General features: G+C 35.8%; 1 protein-coding gene across 1 annotated transcript in view; it reads left to right on the forward strand.

Annotated features, from left to right (window-relative positions):
• The window catches only part of DOCK7 (dedicator of cytokinesis 7), a 158788-nt gene that overhangs the window by 56477 nt on the left and 82732 nt on the right, over positions 1-19579 (forward strand). The window contains exons 15-19 of the mRNA XM_052638059.1: positions 5782-5899; positions 9294-9364; positions 13097-13235; positions 14219-14320; positions 17100-17186. Coding sequence (XP_052494019.1) covers positions 5782-5899; positions 9294-9364; positions 13097-13235; positions 14219-14320; positions 17100-17186 — 517 coding nt within the window. The remainder of the gene's footprint in view (positions 1-5781; positions 5900-9293; positions 9365-13096; positions 13236-14218; positions 14321-17099; positions 17187-19579) is intronic.

Genomic DNA, 19579 nt, shown 5'->3' on the forward strand with positions numbered 1-19579 from the left:
TATACTTTCAGGATATGTCAGTTAGAACAGGTACATGTAAAGTACTCTGTAGTCTCCAGGCAAGGATATTGGAGTGGGTAGCCATTCCTTTCTCTAGGGGATCTTCCTGATCCCAGAATCAAACCTGGTCTCCTGCAACACAAACAGAATTCTTTACTATCTGAGTTACCAGGGAAGCCCTGTACTCTCACTAGACTGTATTATTGGCCAACAAAGGTCCAGAAGGTGAGTGACCTTTGAAGGAATCATTTTATTTACCTTAGCATTTTTTCCCATGTCCATTAACTGGCATTAATAAATGTTTAATTTTTATACTAAAAGTACTTAATGTGGAAACCCAGGTATTTGAAAATCTTTAAAAAATAAAAATCTTCACTCTTCACTGTTAACATTTTGGGGTCTATCATACCAGTTCCCTTGGATGACTGGCTAAATGTAATTTTTATTTAACACAAATGAGAGTATGTTATATATAGCTCTTGTTTTTTATATATGTACATTGATTTAAGACTTTAACATTTTAAAATTCATTTTCATATGAGTGCCTGTATATTTACCATATCCTTTTAAGTGGCTGCACAGTGTTTTATTATATAGATGCACCTTAATTTAATCATCTCCCTATCAATGATACTTTAAGTTGGTTGTAATTTTCTGATTATAAACAATATGCATAGAAAATATATTTATATTCATATATAAATATTTTCATATGATAAGTTCATAGATGTTAACTTTCAAAGTAGGTTTCTCTTTGCAGATTATCCTAAAAGGATTATGCCAGTTTACATCCCTACCAAAAAGATATGAGAGTTTCTTTTTTCTCATTAATTTTTACCAGTATTTTGAATGAGCAAGACAAAAAATATTGATAAACCTGGGGCAGATATATCCAGTTGATTTTGCTGTCTCTCTGTCTTGCTCTCTTTGTGAATTATCTGAGTATTGTCCAAGTCTCCCTCTCCCCATCAAACTCCCTGTCCCATGTTTGTTTGTCTCTTTCTGACCAATTTTAGGAATTATTTACATGTGATGGATATTAACTCTTTGTTATCTATGTAATATCAGTGTTCTTCCAGTTTGTCCTTTGTCTTCCACTTGTGTTTTTGGTATCCCCTGCTCTGTAGAGGCTTTAAAATTTGTCTTTTATGATTTTTTGTGGCTCATTCTCAGAAATGTCTTCCTTACCTATAGAATATGATCTCTGTAATGCTTTCCTGTTAGTTTTATGGTTTTATTTTTATTATTTAAAACTTGGATTTAATCTAGAATTTATTTTGAGAAAGTGGTGAAATAGGAAATCAGCCTTAAAAAAGGCTAGTCAGGTATCTCAACAACTCAGCACTTTTTATTGATCTACCTTCTCTCTGCTAACTTAAAATTCCTCTGAAGGAATATTACAAATGCAGGGTAAAGACTTACTGGGTTTATGTGAAACTTTATTAGTGGAGTTAGTAGTCAAAAGAATGAAAAAGAATCTGGTCTAAATGCGTGCATTTCACCTTCAGAGACAAATTGAATTTAAAATTGTATTGCTTATATTAGAAATTAAGCATAGCTTAATATTTAGTTAATTCCCATGTCACTTGAAAATCCAAACTCCAGAAGAGTTAAGTAACTAAATATTTATGTGAGTTCTGTACTGTTCATTCATTCAGTCAATGATTTATTCATAGGAGAAACTATCGTAGGCATTGGAAATAGAGCAACTAACTAGATAGATAAGGTCCTTGCACTCGTGGAGTTTGGCCTTAAGTAAAGGAGATATATAAACAAGAAATAATACATAAACAAGAGAAGTTAGGATTATTTTAAGCAGATTATTTGAGTTGTGAATGGAATAACAAAGTGATGGGATGTTTGAGAGGGAAAGTGAGCCTTTCTAAAACTTGAAAGATAGAAAGGGACTGGTTATGTCCACGTCCACAAGCTAAAACAGTTGTAATCTGAATGCAGAAATTGAGGGGTGGGAGGAAAGCATGATGTGTTTGCTGTGCTGTGCGTTTTGCCTGTCTATCTTAAACTTGGAATTTTCTCATTGAAATTTGTGGGCAGATTCTTTAGTTTTTAAGTCCCCTTGTGGGCCCCCAAAGACATTCAGTGTTCATAACATTTATTGTTCTGCATTATAATTATTTGCCTGTTTGATTCTCCCTCCAGACATGAGTTCTATGAAGTCAAGAACTCCCTTATTTTGAGTATCTGGTATACTGTATACTCAATAAATGTTTGTCACAGTGAGGAATTACAAGCATAATAAAGGCCAGTCTGTTGTCAAGTGCTTTGGATCCTGTTTTCTCCCACCGTTTCAGGAATCTTACATTCTTGTTTATGTGTGCAAACTGTCTCACCTACATTCTTTCCATTAGGAGTTAATCACACTTCAACCTTTCCAGTCTTAAAAAGCTTCCCAAATCCCCATGTTTTGTCTCCAGATATCTTTCTCCCCTTCTCAGCTCTACTCTTCAGAATTTTACTTGCTTCATTTTTTTAATGCCTACTACTCTTGAATCTTACTTTTGTCTGTTTTCAGCCTAAAATTATCAGTGACTTGTGCTCAGTTGCTCAGTTGTGTTCAGTTTTCTGTGACCTCATGCACTGTAACCCTCCAGGCTCCTCTGTCCATGGAATTTTCCAGGCAAGAATATTGGGGTGGGTTGCCATTTCCTCCTCGGGGGATCTTCCCGACCCAGGGACTGAACCCATGTCTCTTGTGTCTGCTGCATTGCAGGTGAATTCTTCACCACTAGCGCCATCTGGTTTGATTAATAATTTTTCCTGTAGCGCTAAAAGGGTAAGAACTTTAAGAGCATACCTATGGTGCTTTACACTTCTACCAATTATTTCAGGAAAAAGGTAAAGAGTTGGTCTATGAAAGCCTTATTTGCAGTAGCCAAGATATGGAAGCAACCTGAGTGTCCATCAACAGATGAATGGGTAGAGAAGCTGTGGTGTGTTTATGTGATGTTGCTGAATTCAGTTGACATTTTTCATTTCTTTCCTCATGTGGTCCCTGAATGGCATTTGATGCTTAACTCTTTAATTCTACTTGTAATTTCTTCCTTTTACTTCCATGTCACTATACTCTCAAGGTTTTCCTTCTGCTTCTTTGTAGGTGACTGATCAGTCTTCTTTGTAGGCTCATCCTCTCCTGGATGACCACAAGATCTTGGAGTTCCTTAAGACTCCTTTGTTTGAATAACATGCAATGAGTAATTAAATGATACTTTAGTTCTCTCATAGTTAATGTCATTGGCAGTGATTCTCAGCATAGGAAAAACGGTATAGATGCAAGATAGAAAAGAAGAAATAAAAGCCTTGTAGTCTTGAATGTGAATTATCACTATGAAGTTAGGTATATTTCATGTTAAAAGCATTCTCCCCTAACTCTTCCAAAGAAGAAACAATGAGTAACCCACAATTAGTGGCCTGGAAAAACATTTTCCACTTTATAAACCGCAGCTCCTTGGAGAAATAGCTGATTCCAGGTTTGGAAAGAAAGTGTATAAGAAGAACCTGAAACAAGAAGAGGCTGGAATTAGCAAGAAGCTGTGGAAGACTAGTATGACTGAATCAAAGGGACTATGAGCCAGTTTGAATTGACCTTTTCACTTGTCAAGGATGATGCAATTTGAACACCAATAAAGATAGTAACTGCAAAATATTTAAACCTGTTAATATGTTTGGTCCATTAATTTATAAGTGATGCTTTAAAAAAATTGATCCCTTTTAGAGGAATGTAATGTACGAACTGATTATTTTGAAAACTGGCAGATAATGGAAAAGAATGAAGCATTTATTCTTGCTTCTCATATAATGAATGGCTCACCAGCAAAGCAAATAGTAGATAAGGAAAAGTGCTTTTCATAGAGATATTTCAGCTTATAAATATAGAAACAGTGATAGAATATTACCTTTTGGCAACCCTTAATGAGTTAATGTATTTAGGCATGGATCATCATTATCTACTAATTGCGCAGAAAGAGAAACAACCACCAAACATTTTCCTCCTGATAGAAGGATACAGTATCGTTTATGTCTTATCCCTGACATTTGTCCTATCTTATGACTTATGTCCTATCTCTGAAATTTGACCAAAGGTCTAGATTCAACTTTCAGTTTATAGAAAACACAGAGGAACATGTTAAATGTTACTACAGGGTGCAGTCAGTAAAATCTAGCCTCTGGAAAAATCTAGACAAAAATAATTCAGTTTCTTCCACAAATGCCATAGCGGTGGTAGAGGATGAAAAGACGTCATTGTGATCAACTCAGTACCTGTCTCTTTCTCCCATAGCTACTGCATGCTTCTCTCACAACACAGCGTTGTTGTGAAATGTTCTTGTTTATAGGTATTTCCCTGCCATTAAATGTGTGATGATACCTTTTCCTCTTTTGAATCTTGTCATTTTTAACTTTTGACATTTTAAGTATAGTGTGTCTTGATGTGGGTCTCTCAGTTCATCTTTGGAACTCTCTGAATGTCCTAGAACTAGATGTCTGTTTCTTTCCTCAGATTGGAGACATTTTCTGCCACTATTTCTTCACAATTTTCCATAAGTAGGTTAATGCCACTATACATCCTGCTTTGGAACCTGCTTTTTTTTCATTCAACATGCCGGGTATCTCTTTCTGCACTAATAAATACTGCTGTACATTTTCATTTTTGGGATTCTGATATGTATTTGTCTTATTAGTATGTCTTAATTAGCCCAGTACTGATAAACATATTTCTTTATAATTCTTTATAACTATTTCCTAATATAAACAATGTCATGAGTTTCTTTGAACACATGCATTTGTACATATGTGTGGTTCTTTCCTTAGACTAGAGATGGGGTTGTTAGGTCAAAGAGTATGTTCATTTAAAATTTCTGTATTACCCTACCACCTTCCAGAAAATTTAGACCTATTTTCATTGCCCCAGTATTTGATTAGGAGGGTTTTATTATACTTGAAGTCCTGTTCATCTGCTGTCAGCAAGCACTAGCCTTCAGGTAAAGTAATTTTCAATCTTTTTTTAAAATTCATTTTTAATTGGAGGATAATTATTTTACAATATTGTGTTGGTTTCTGCCGTATAACAACATGAATCAGCCATTATCTATTTTTTCTTTTCTTTTGAAGCCCTCTATTTTGATGCTTTTTCTTGAATTATTTCTCATCTCTGTATTGGCAGCAGGTACTGCTACCAGCAGCTGTGTAACATGCAACTGGGCTTACGTCAGTTGATTGTAGAGTAATACGTGATTTTCTCATAGTAGCTATCTAATACTGTTATACCTACCATATTGCCATATTGTTTTTTGAACAATAATGTAGAATATTATACCTCTTAAAACCTTGATCACATTTATACAAAAAGCCGTTTTTATAAATGTCATCCTATAAGATAATATTAGAACTGTCTTTTAATTTCTTAATAATGTTTCTATCCTCACTTGTTTATTTCTCAGAAGCCTCTTTTAGAGGAAATAACTTGCATTTTGAAGTCTGACTGAACTGTATTCTGATTTCAGCTTTGCCACTTGGTTGTATGTGAAAATCTCTTAACTTTTCTGGGCCTCAATTCATCTGTAAAGTGGGGGTATATTTGATTGCTGTGTGTTTGAGTGATTACTCTAAAGATCAAATCTAACACTGTATGTAAAAATAGCATAGTGTCTATAGAGCAAATGCTGATAATTCAGTATTTGTTCATTTGTTTCTTTGGTAGTGTGTAGTAGTGATACATAGTGTTTTCAGATACGTTCACTATCATGTGTACTATTGCTTTCACAGAAACCTTCTCTACATATACCCTCAGAGTCTTAATTTTGCCAACCGTCAAGGTTCTGCCAGAAACATAACAGTGAAAGTCCAGTTTATGTATGGGGAGGATCCTAGCAATGCTATGCCGGTAAGAAATATTCTTTACAATTTCTATTCTTCATATGTGGTTCAAATAGACTTTTCTTTGTGGGGGGAGGGGTGGTATCACTTGTTTGGCAGGTTTAAAATGGAAATTAATATGATCTTGTAAACTGTATTTCTGACTTCATTACTTCCTATACAGGTAGTAATGAGTTTACTAGAAGTCTTGTTTATTGAGGACTTGGTATATGCTAGGCACTTCCAGAGGTACAAAGATGAATAAGACTTATAATCTAGAGGATATAAGAACAATGCATGAGATTCAAAAATAGTGAACTTCAGAAGAGGGCCAGATCAGAATCACCTAGGGTGCTCTTAACAGAGCACAGATAGCTCTTCTCTTTGCTTGCATCTGTGATTCTGATTCCCCTCCTTCAGAATAAAAGGGCAGGTAAGGGAGGTGGAAAGTGGTGGGCAGTAAATGGGGGCTGAAAATGCTTTCCCGATAATTCTAATTTGTATGTTTCTTCTCACCTTGGTTGAGAACCTCTGGCAATAGTTCTTAACTTTGGCTGCATTTTACACTCACACAGGAAGCTTTTTAAAGTGCTAGTGCCCAGACTGAATCTCATTCTAATTACACTATAAACTCTGGGGAGGGATAGCAGGCAGATACCATTATTTTTTAAATCCCCCCAAGGGGTTACAGCTTCCCTGGTGGCTCAGACAGTAAAGAATCTACCTGCAATCTTGGAGACCTGGGTTTGATCCCTAGGTCGGGAAGATCCGCAGGAGAAGGAAAGGCAATCCACTCCAGTATTCTTGCCTGGAGAATTCTGTATACAGAGGAGCCTAGCTGGCTACAGTCAATGGGGTCGCAAAGAGTTAGACACCACTGAGGGACTAACACTTTTAAGGGATTAAATTTTTCAGCCAATACGGAGAACCCAAGGTATGTGCTAATTATTAGAAGATTGACAGTATATAGGGCTTCAAAGGCCTAGATGTTCAGAGGAAGGAGAGGATGCCTCAGAAGTGGTTAAAATGTTATAGCAGTGGGTCTGGACCATGGGGAAAGGAAGACAGTTCACACTAGAGAATGTTCTTCAGCAGAGGTAGAATGGTGAGTTGCCAGTGAGGTCGAACACGCAAGATAAGTCAGAGATAGTAGACTGAGGCCAGACTGGGGAGGGTCTTGACTGCCCACATGGTCATTGAGGACTTATGGGACACTAATAAATGCAAGTTCCATGAAAGCAGATTTTTAACTTATGGAGTGGGAGCATACCTATCACCTGTAGATAGATGTTCACCCTCTGAGAGAACCTTTGTGGACTGAAAATGAGCTAAGAACAGGTGCATTATTACAGTTTTATTTTGGCCTTCTATGTGAGTTGTTTGAATCAAGTTCTTTTGATTTTCTACTTACTAAGAAAACCAGTTTCATTTCCACTGTAGCCTCAATTTCATCAGCATTTATAGATCTTGATAACAGCAAGCACAGATTATTCATCTTTGTATTCTTCTATGGCAGCTTTTTCAGGTCTTTGCATATAATGCATCCTGAGCAAATATTTCAATAAATGTAGAATTTACTCTTGAGGTTTGGAGTGAGTATTTCATGCTTTTAACTAGCTCTTCATTTCTGCTGAAGGTTACTGAATATACCATCATTGTTGATGAAAAGATACTGGACTGTGAACATAGATGCTTTATTATCCTATATGTGAATGGTCATGTGAATTTGAGCTTATGACAGACGTAGTGTATGTAAAATAATCTGTTTTTATTTTTTGCCTAACAAACTCTTCCTTGTCTTAGCATATACATGGCCTCCTCTGCAGCGCCCCAGCTGCATCCAGCCATATTGGTGGTTAGACCACTCTTTCTTCTGGTGCTGCCATAGTGTCTTCTCACTTCTTTCACAGGCTGCTTCATTGATGATTATATGTTTATTTCTTTACCTTGTCCACTAGACTGTGAGCTCCTTGAGGGCAGGGACCATATCTTACTCATATCTGTATCTTGATGCCTGTCATAGTGCTTGACATAATTGATGCTCAGTTCATGTTGATGAATGATTACAAATACATGTTAAATGGTCAAAGGAACACTTTCCACTTTATTTCATGCATGTTATGAAAATAAATTACTTTGTGAAAAACAATAGCTTCTCAGAGGGGAAAAACGTACTGCATTCCATTCACTTGTGTATTATTAATGTTATGAAACTATGACGCTTTTATGTTTATATGAGTGGCTGGTTTGAAAGAATATATAACCAGACATTTGCTTATTTTTGTGTTTGCTTATTTTTTAAAATGACTGTTAAAACGGGTCTTAAGATAAATTTTGGTCAAATAACATTGATATGATAAAATCATAAATTTCATAATTCTGGCACTGAAGCAACATTTTTATTAAAACATAGTAAGATATTCTTAGAAAAATTTTGCAATTAGACATATCTAGGAGAATCATAATTATTGTACTTTTACATACTCTTAAAAGGACCTGCAAAAAGAAACATAGATATCTGTTATTATGTTCTTTTTATTTAAGGATGGTGCCAGTTAACCTGTTCTCATGAGGAGTAAACTTTGAGTCGTTTTTACCACTTGTGTGATAGAAATGTGATGACCTGTCCACATACCTATTCATGCATGTGTAGAATGACTGGCTAGACTTAAAGGTTTAATTTGTGACTAGATAACATTGTAAGTGTGCCACATTGGAATCATAGCTGTGACCTTGACATCAATAAGACATTTATCTAATCAGCTGCCCTAATTAACCATAGCATGGTTGGGTAGAATTCATGAGATGGATATATAAGACTGAATTATTTTACCTCAAAAATGTCGCTAAAACTTTTAGAAACATCCAGTCTCTAAAAGTGGTAATTTTTTGTTTATGTGGTGGATTAAAAAAAGCATATGTAAGAATAGAAGACTGGAGCTCCTCTTTCATTGTAGAGTAGCTTACAGTAAGGATACAGAGCTTGATCAAAATTGGGATATTTTTATATAAATAATTTATATTTGACATTTAGAATGACTGCTGTTTTAGTAGAGAAGCCACTGATTTGTATAGTAGATATAAGTCACCATTCTAGGATCGTACTCTTATATAAATTCCAAATTATGTACTACAGCTAGATTTTAAAATGAATTCTTTACCTTCTTCAAGAAAAAGGAAAGAAATGTACCTTATTGCCCAATAGATATAATGGATAGAAACTTTCTGAATGTTTGAATGTCAGATGGGTGTATAGTTGAAAAGAAATTTACAGTTAAGCAATTGAACTTATAGGCACATGTTCTTCATTGGGCTGATTTTGCCCATTGTTCTCAGTTATGAAATCAGACCAATTCTTACATAGATATGAAACATCTAGCATTTATTACAACAAAGTTTCAACATGCTGTTATTTGTTACAGGTAATCTTTGGTAAATCTAGCTGTTCAGAATTTTCAAAGGAAGCCTATACAGCCGTAGTATATCATAACAGGTACTGAATTCAAATATTTCTTTCAAAGTTACTCACTTCTCAGTGGCATTGTTAGCTCTCACATTAGTGTGTTTACTGAATGCTTTGCTGCACTCAATGTGCAAATTCAAGACAGCCAACATCAGAGTTTTAAATTTCAACCTGTAGATATACATTCTCTCCACAGACATCTGAAAGTTAAGACTTTATATACAAAACATCTTTTCTGTCAAATTCTCTGATCCTTTCATTTTTATTATATTATTGATTACCATTGTGGCCTCTGGTCTTTTGGTCTCTTGCTGTTGTTTTCACCTACACCTTGTAGTTTTACTTAAATCTTTACTAAACTTGCACCCAAGTGCAACATCCAGTAAATTCCAATAAATCTTTGCCTTAGTGACTTTCCATTTTAGTTCTCTGGAAAATTGATCGTTAACTCTGGATAACGTAATTTCTGCTTTCTTTTTCCTCCTCCTTTCTGTTCTTCCTCTTCTACCTTCTCCTCCTCCTCTTCTTCTACCGTCCCCACCTCTTCCCCTCCCTCACCTTCCCCTGCTCCTATCGTAACCCCTCCTTTTTTTCCTTATTATTGGATGCTATTGGAGAAAAATCAAAATTGTGCCCATTGCGGCCGTCACAGATTATTGTTATTTTATCACATGATGAGGCTACGGTGTTTTACCTTCTCTTGGCCCCACTACTCTTTGGTAAATTTTGTTGGCATCTCTTTTTTGCCCTCTCTCCCGTTTGGCAGTGGCTGTTTTAAGCTTTTCTTCCCCTTCCTTTGGCTCCTACCTCTTTTCTGTTGCTACTCTTAGTGTTCCTGCCTTACGAAGTCAGTTGAGACCATCTAACTTGATATCTGTGAACTCCTGTGCTTTTCATCCCGGATTAGCTCTGTGTGTGTCTGCCTTTCCTGTGTTATGAAGCTGGTAATGGTCCACTCCCTCCCTCAGTGTGGATCTTTTCATCTCTGCTCTCAAAGGATCTTATCCAGCCCCTTCAGAGTGTGACTCCATCAGTTATTCCCTTTCTTAACATCATCGGCCTGCTGCCCCATTGGCTCCGTCTCTCATCGCCACAAAATTTGCTGCTTATATACTTACAAAACCAGGAGTCTTTATTCACTGCTGTTACGTAGCATGGCTTTCCCTTACCCTCCCTAAAGCTTTCTTCTTTCTTACCGTTATTTAGGGCCCTCTCTCGGTTTACTTTTTTCCTATAATAATTATTCTAATTTTTCTTTAAAACATACCCCTTCGACACAAAACACTAAACTTTTCCCTTTAACCTTCTTTTTCTGTAGTATTCTCTGCCTAAGTAATCTTGTATGTAGTCCAGAATCACCTTCAGTGAAACCGCTACTGCTCTACCTTTACGTGGCTTGTTCTCACTCTTTATTTTCCGTCCTAACCTTCTTTCTGAGGTATAGACGTGCATTTTCAGATCTTTTAGGTGTATTCATTTGAATGCCTGCTTCCTTCTTAATTTCCATGTGTTTATTCTTGACTCTCTTCCTAAACCAATCTCTCCCTGTTTTTATTAACGGTACCACCATTTTTCCAGTTGCTCTGAGTCAGAACGTAAACCATTCTTAACTTCCTTTTTAATGTCTCTAATCCAGTCATCTTTTACATCTTAATGTTTATATTTCTGCTCCATTACAAACATATCCTGTGCTGTCCTGTTTCTGGGCCTTTCTCGGATCTTTTTTCTTTTATAATACTAATTCCCTCTATTTATTGAACTACTCATAGTTTAAGGCCCATATCATGTATCTCTTCCTAGAGACAGTTCCTTGATCCAAAACTTGAAATCTGTTCGGCTCTTCTCTTGAAGCACTTAACCTTTTATGCTCTATACCAGGGGCCAGCAAACTTTTCTAAAAAGGATCAAATAGTATATATTTTAGGACTTGTGCACCATCTGCTCTTTTGCAACTGCTCAGCCCTGTTGTTGTAGTGCAAAAGTAGCCATGCACAGTAAGTTGCAAGTAAACGGGCATGGTTGTCTGCCAATAAAAATTTTTAATGGACTCTGAAATTTAAATTTCATTCAATATTTTAAGTGAAATATTATTTGTTTGAATTTTTAACCACTTGAAAATATAAAAAATCATTTTTTAGTTTATAGGCTGTACAAAACCAAGTGATGAACTGGATTTGGCCTGTGGCCATAGTTTGCCAACCCCTGCTTTATAGCATAGCTGTTGATATATGTTTGTCTTACTTATACTTCTGCTAAATATATATTTTTTGAGGGTTTAAAAAAATATTCATCTTTAAAACCACCGTAAAAGTCACACAGTGCTTATTAGCCTAATGGTGGGTAAATAAAAATACTTATTGATGAATAACTCTTAGATGTTTAATTTTCCGTAAAAACCTTCACATACTGATTTCAGGAAAGAAATGAACTGAAACACTAAATACCAGGAAACATGGAGAAAGAAGGTTTTAATTTCAGTTTGTGGCTGAGTCTTTATTTTGTTGCTCTCAGCATTAGTAGAATTAAAATGATAGAGTCGAACACTACTAGGAAATACAACTCTCTCGTAATTCAGTGGTGATCAGTAAGTAATACGATCTATAGCATCCTATATTCACTGAAGTCATCAAATTATCAAACGGCAAGCATGAACTGTCTCTCTTATGGGTATTAAAAACTTTATGCCCCTTACCTGTTCGCATTTTTGAAGCTTATTTGAGATGGAAGAATATTTGACGTATTTAGCATCAGAGGAAAATCCCTACTTGGTGGGATGGCTTTCACTTTAAAGATAATTGGAGCCATACAGTTTGGATGTATTTTCATTGTAGATAACTCTGAGAGCTACTAACCAAATATGGAAGGTTGGGATACTAAGGTTCTCTCTCTTTTAATTCTATATCATAAATAGCAGTCATGATGCTGTTTATGATATACCATAGAAATGCATATGCTTATACCATAGAAATGCCCATAGGGCCACTCTCAATAAATATTGAGATGCAAGTTCTATTGGTTTGATCAAATGTGATATTTGTTGTATTCCTATAGTAGCTGTGTGCACTTTCAAGCAGTGGGACACATGCAATTCTGGGTGTTCTCTGATTTTTTTTTTCTGTTCTTTTTTCTCTTTTCCTTTTTTTTTAAGCTGTCAGTCAATAACTAGTCCATGTTTTTGGTAACATTATTTCTTTAGCAATGGGATAATAAATACAAGATATTCTGTAGAGAGCCCATCTTGATACCAGATTGTCTAAACATATCTTTTTTCTTTTTTTTTTTAAACAGAAGGATAAACAAATTAGTCTAAATATAAAGCTGTACTCCTATAAAAGAAAAATGTTTTTCTATGGTATGGTTATGAGATATACTATAAAAAACTTATTTTTCTATGTAATACATATCTAGATTGGTTATAAATATAGAAAGCCTTGCCCTAGTTCCTCTCCAATACAGTTTGCAATCTAATGAAGATCTCAGCATCAAGATGGTGATTATTAATGAATTTTCAAATAGTAGGATTACTCAACCCATTAATGAAAATGGGATGAGAAATTTAGGAAACAGTGACAGCTCCCTCATCTGGAAGTGTAGGAGTTAGTTACTTAGAGTTTGGAAATAAAAATACTTTGGACTAGAAGAAAAATTAAGCATGAATCATGAAATTAATTTAAAAATTACTCAGGTATACAAATGCAGTAATTATTTATTTTGAACACATTATTGATTATTGATCTGTTTTGTTTTGTTTTTTGTATGAAGGTCTCCTGATTTTCATGAAGAAATCAAGGTTAAACTCCCTGCTACTTTAACTGACCATCATCACTTGCTTTTTACTTTTTATCATGTTAGTTGTCAACAAAAACAAAATACTCCTCTTGAAACTCCTGTTGGATACACAGTAAGTATATTTTTGTTAAATATTTAGCTCTTTGATCATAAAAATAATTACAATATTTAAGATATACTTTGTGTCCATTATTATTTGAGGATTCCTTATCTGATTCTCCACATTGGTTAGGAAGGGTAATCATAACAAGAAAATGCTCATTAATATAGTTAACTAATGTCATTAATTAACTAACATGTTTAAACACTTAGGTGTTGGTCCTGATTATTGTATATTTATCCAACATTACTGTGTAAATATAATGGTTATAAGGGTTCTTCAGAAGAAAATGGTTTGAATGTAACATAACTAAAAGAGACCTCTGGTAATTAAAACCCCTTTCAGTTGCCTTAGTTAAAGCAATTAAAACCCGTGAGTATTTTTTTTAAATCATTGCTTTTGGATTATAAACCTAAGATGAATACATCTTGCTATGCTATGATACATGCTATGCTATGATACATCATGCTATGATACATCAATACACTGTGCTAATCACAGTTTTGTCAGAAAGGCGTGCCTTCACCCAAAAGAGAAAAACTAACATTTGATTCATATTTTTTGTCTTCAGTTTATGACATGAATTTTGCTAAATGTTAGAAAATAAGTTTGTCATACTCTTTAGTTTTTTTTCAACGTTTATGTCTAATCAAATCTTTCTTTCCCTATTTACATTGGCACATTACCCCAGTTTAAAATTGATTCACTTTATGGCCTTTTTCTGCTGCCAACTTTCCTTTGCCTAATAAGGACCTACTATAGATTTAAATATTGCATAGTTAGTAATAATGGCTTGGGGATCCTTCTCAAGCCATGGGGAAACTTCTTTAGATGAATTATAAAGGCCTAATTATTATTATTACCTTCATAATTAAATCCCTTGGTATTTAGTGATGTGAGACGAATTTGGCTTTTACCATGTTCTTGAAACAGATTTTTGAAGTAATATTAATAACAAACATTTAAATTAATGTTATTTCTTTTTTATTTAAAAGTGGATACCAATGCTTCAGAATGGACGATTGAAGACGGGGCAGTTTTGCCTACCAGTCTCACTGGAAAAACCACCACAGGCTTATTCTGTACTGTCTCCTGAGGTCAGTATCTCTCACGTTGAAATTCTCCAGATTCAGTGAAATGAGTTTTTCATTACAAAGGTAGTTTTCTCAAACTTCTATCTCTAACTATATATATAGTGAAGTACTATTATTTTCTCCTATAATTAAAATTACTCTATAGAATACTCTGAAGCATTTATGTGTTGTTGATTTTTTTCCCTAATCTCATACACCTTTGAAAGGCAGTGGTATAGTATGGTTTCCAAGATTTCACTGCTCAGTTATGTGACCTCAGGTAAGTTTCTTACTCTGCTAAATTGTTGAAGTCCTAGCCCCCAGTGTGATAGCTTTTGGAGATGGGGCCCTTTGGGAGGTAATTAGGTTAGATGAGGTCATGAGGGTGGGGCCTCATGCTCGGTTAGTACTGTGTAAGAAGAGACACTAGAGAGCTTTCACTCTCTCAGTTGTGTGAGGAGACAGTGAGAGGTGGTCATCTGCAAGCTAGGAAGGGGTTCTCACCAGAAACTGACTATGGTAGCACCTTGATCTTGGACTTCTAGTGTTCAGGCTGTGAGGAAATAAATTTCTGTTACTAAAGTCAACCAGTACATGGTATTTTGTTATGGCAACCTGACTTAAGACGCTCTCTCTCCCTGAATTCTCTCATCTGTAAATTGAGGAAAATAAGTAATGCCTACAAAAAGGATTGTGTTGATGACTGAATGATTAGTAGCACATAGAACTTGGAATAATGCCAGGCACATGAAGTGTACTAAAGAAGTGTCTGCTGCTAAGTCACTTCAGTCGTGTCCGACTCTGTGCGACCCCATAGACGGCAGCCCACCAGGCTCCCCCGTCCCTGGGATTCTCCAGGCAAGAGTACTGGAGTGAGGTGCCATTGCCTTTTCCGAGCTCTTACTTTAGCATGCATCAAAATCACCTGGAGTATTTGTAGTATTACCAGTTGTTTAAACTTAGCCCTAGAGTTTCTTATTCGTAAGGTCTGAGCTGGGGTTTGATTATTTCATTTCTTACAGGTGCCCAAATGATATTTATGCTACAAACTGTTTTTGAAGAAGTTTGTGTTCACAGGTTACTTGGGTGTCTTATTTTTTAAAGTTGAAAATGAGTATTTTGCATTGTAAGAGCTAGTGCTGTTTCTTGCATTGAGTAGTTAAACAATATACTCCACCAGCTTTTTAAAAAAAAAAAGTTTCAAAGCCTGTATTATTTACCTCAGTAAAGATACCACATTTCTTACCTACATTAATTACCAACACTAATTCAATTAGTGTTGAATTGTAATAGAAAACTGACTTTATTTGGTTTTATTTTCTTCATATAGTAAAAATAAGAAACCATGGGAAAGAAAGCCTATCTGCCTATTTTGTTGTTGTTGAGACATTCTATTTTTTTCATTTGTTTCAAGGATGTTTGTAATTGTTTGTGTAGCCTTTTTTTCCCTGATGGCTGCTTTAAACTCCTGTCAGATCTGTCCAGTATCTGTGTCATCTAACTATTGATGTCTGTTGATTGTCTTTTCTCATTTCAGTAGAAATTGTTCTGGTTCTTGATATGATGTATGATTTTTTTGTTATATCCTAAACATTTTGGGCATTATGCTGTGACTCTAGAGCTCACGTTAGTCTGTGTTTTAGCAGTAGTGAGAAGTCCTGTTGCCAGGTGGAGGGAAAGATTCACACTCCGCACTCTGCATGGGGCTTCCCAGGTGGTGCTAGTGGTAAAGAACCCACTTGCCAATACAGGAGACATAAAAGATGTGGGTTCGATCCTTGGGTCAGGAAGATCCCCTGGAAGTGGGCATGGCAACCCGCTCTAGTATTCTTTCCTGGAGAACCCCATGGACAAAGGAGACTGTTGGACTGTAGTCCATAGCATTGCAGAGTCAGACATGGAGGTGGAATGGGGCTGCAGTTTGTTTTCTTGGCTTTTGCCAGATTAGGGCAATTGTTGGGTTTGGCTAGAGGGAGCAGACTTTTTGTCTTTTCCTTTTAGCATTTCTGGGTTACCAGCTTCTCTAGCAAACTAGTCCAGGATACATGAGAGAAAAATAAAATTCAGGAAACACTGCCTTGTAGTTCCTTTGATCCTGAGGTCCCTAGCACATCTGCCGCCTCCTTTCCCCTTTCAGTCTCTATGTTTCTTTTTTCAAGTATCATGTTCAGGGTTTTTAGCTGTACTTACCAGGAAGAATAGAGAGAACTGATGTACTGTCTTTTAAAAATAATTTTTTGTGATATGATTTTAATTAACACTCCAAGCAATTTATGTCAGAAAAAAATGTTTCCTAATCCTTAAAACAACAGACTTCCTTTGCTTATGAATATTTTAAAGCCAAATTAAAATATGAGTTTTTAATATAAAGAAAATAGGATATTATAAACCAATAAGATATTATAGTTGTGAATTTATTGGCATTAAAAGAGATTCACAATGGGATAGGTGAAAAGCAGGTTTCAAAATATGTTTGACATCACCTATGTGAGGGTGTATATAAAAATATATATGTGTAGGGAAGATTTGGAATGATATAAAGGGATATGTTTCTAGGAAGCTAGAATTTTGAAGGCATATTTTCTGCTTTTTGCTCCTTGAGCCCTTTACTTCTCTTGTAGGAAACATTGATTTTGTAATAAGAACAAAATACACTTTTTACATTTGTTTGTAGTGCATAAAATATATTTCCATAGTATTTTTTCTTATTGAGATACTGTAATTTTTGTTTCATAATTTGTAGTTGTTTCAGCATTCATAATCAACTTAAGCATCTGTGATCACTGTATTCAATGTCTTATAGGTTCCCCTACCTGGCATGAAATGGGTAGATAATCACAAAGGTGTGTTTAATGTTGAAGTTGTTGCTGTTTCATCTATCCATACTCAAGTAAGTGGTTTTTTAATAATTTTTATGATCACATTTCACTTAAATGAATTGAACTTAAATCAGTTTTTTCTGTTACGACATTTGAAACTATATATCAGTTTAAAATGTATAGGTTTAGAAGTACCTTTTTAAAGGAATCAACAAAATATCATTTAATGTCAACAAAAGCAAATATTTTCCTTTTCAGAATGTTATTGACTTCATTTTGAGCAATTAAGTGATTTTTTCCCCCTAAGTTTCTAGAACATAGCAGGATAATTAGAGTTGAAAAATGATTTTCCAGTTCATTTTATTTCTCATAGACTTAGATACTTCAAATGGAAAAGGTCCTTGGGGATCTCCATATTTTTCTCTATATCTCTGGAATGTGCAAAGGTCTTCTGAAAGATTTTGTATTTACTCATTCTGTAACTGGAACGCTTTTCCTCTGGCATTCATTTGACTTCTCTTTATAGAGAGAGAAGCCTTTGCACGTGACTCTTAAACATAGCAGCTCCATCACTCTGGATCGTCTTAACACTGCACTCATTACTGCCTGTTATTTTCACTTGCATGCTCTTGTACTTTTGCTTTGTCTCACTCTTTCTTTCTCTCTCTCCATGTGCATATATATTCATTCATATCCTTTGTTTATGTTCTTTCTCCCATTATATTGTAAGCTCCATGTGGTCAGGGATGTTGTTACCTGTGAAAGAATGAGCCTTTATAGAAGGAAATGTGAAAATAATCATAATACAATAAAGCTAGTATTATGTTCGATATATGAACTAAATTTTTTCAAGTACAGAAAGTTGTCAGTTTTACTGGGAACTGAGTTACTGCATTGGTGAGTAGGTGTGTATCATATATAGAAGAGAAGGTAGACAGTGCAGTTGATGTAAAGCAAGTGCAGGACTTCCCTGGTGGCACAGGGGATAAGGATCTTCCTGCCAGTGCAGGGGACACAGTCTTCCCTGGCAGGAAGATTCCACATGCCAGCTAAGCTGGTGTGCCACAACTACTGAAGCTTGTGCACCTAGAGCCTGGCTGTGCAGCAAGAGAGGCCACTGCAATGAGAAGCCCGTGCACCCGAACAAAGAGCAGCCCCCTCTTGCCAAAACTAGCGAAGGTGTGTCCACAGCAATGAAGACCTAGTGCAGCCAAAAATAAACAGATAAAGCAAGGGCAGGTAATCTGTTGTGAATGCAATTTAAAGTGCATGGAAAATCATGATACATGAACATAGAAGACCAGGCTGATAAAAGATTATGAACAACCTTAAATGCCACAGAATTTAGGGTGGACGGTGATTTCTAACTTAAAAGTAAACATGAGAGAAGTAAATTTAGGAGGGAGTAAATTTCACCAAGGGAGTGAAATTATGGGACCATAAGGAGTTTAATTTTGAGTTTGAAGTGCCTGTGCACTTCAGATGAAGATGTCCTGTAGGCACTTGTGATGAATGAGTTTAGGATTGGGAGGTAACAAAATAAATGTGATAGCTGAAACTGTGCTAGTGAATATGATTTTCCAGGGAGAAGATGTAGAGTGAGAAGAGGTGGATGTTTAAAATAGAATACGTGGGTTGTCCAACTTGAAAGGGTATGCAGAGGTTTCCAAGGCTACCTTCAACTTCTGTGATTTTCTCGCAGAACTCACAGGACTCAGTGCAGAGTATATTCACAGCTATGATTTATTTTAGTGAAAGACGTAAAGCAAGATCAGATAAGGGGAAAGAGGTTCAGTCTGGAGGAAATAGGACATAGGCTTTTAAGAGTTTTCTCCTAGTGGAGTCATGCAGGGCAAGTTGAAACAGCATATGTGAAATGTCTGCCAGGGAAGCTCAGTTCCCAGAGTTTTTACCGTAGGCTTGTCTCATAGACACTGCCTAACACAACCAAAATGCTAGATTCATAGAACGAAAGCAGGTATAAAGCATAAACTGTATTGCTTGCACAAACAATTTAGGTGTAGTGAGCATTTGCCTGTCAGTGTAAACCCTTCTAATATCCAAGTTCCTGATGCCAGCCAAGGGCCAACCTTGAAATCAGGCCTTTGAAATGATAGCAGTCTTAAGCTTGCTATGTTACCTCTTCTCTGCACAGTGAGATAGAGAAAAGTAAGAAGACAGAGTGTCTCTATATTATATTTTAAAACAACAGCAAAAAAGGTAGTGTATATATCTTATTTAGCTTTCCACGGGTAGATCCTAGTAAAATAATGCTCCAGTGGAGTTTTTACTTTTCTGTTACTAGATATGTCCTGTGTTTCCTATAGGACTTACTCTTCTGATAATGAGAAGGTTGGCATTGTAGTACACTTTGAAACACATTCCTTCCTGTACTAAAATTATTTTTAGTATCACGTGGTATCTTCTTAAGTGTACAAACACATTTTGCATTTTTGCTTTGAAT

The sequence above is a fragment of the Budorcas taxicolor genome, chromosome 3, assembly GCF_023091745.1.
Source record: "Budorcas taxicolor isolate Tak-1 chromosome 3, Takin1.1, whole genome shotgun sequence".
Taxonomy (NCBI): domain Eukaryota; kingdom Metazoa; phylum Chordata; class Mammalia; order Artiodactyla; family Bovidae; genus Budorcas; species Budorcas taxicolor.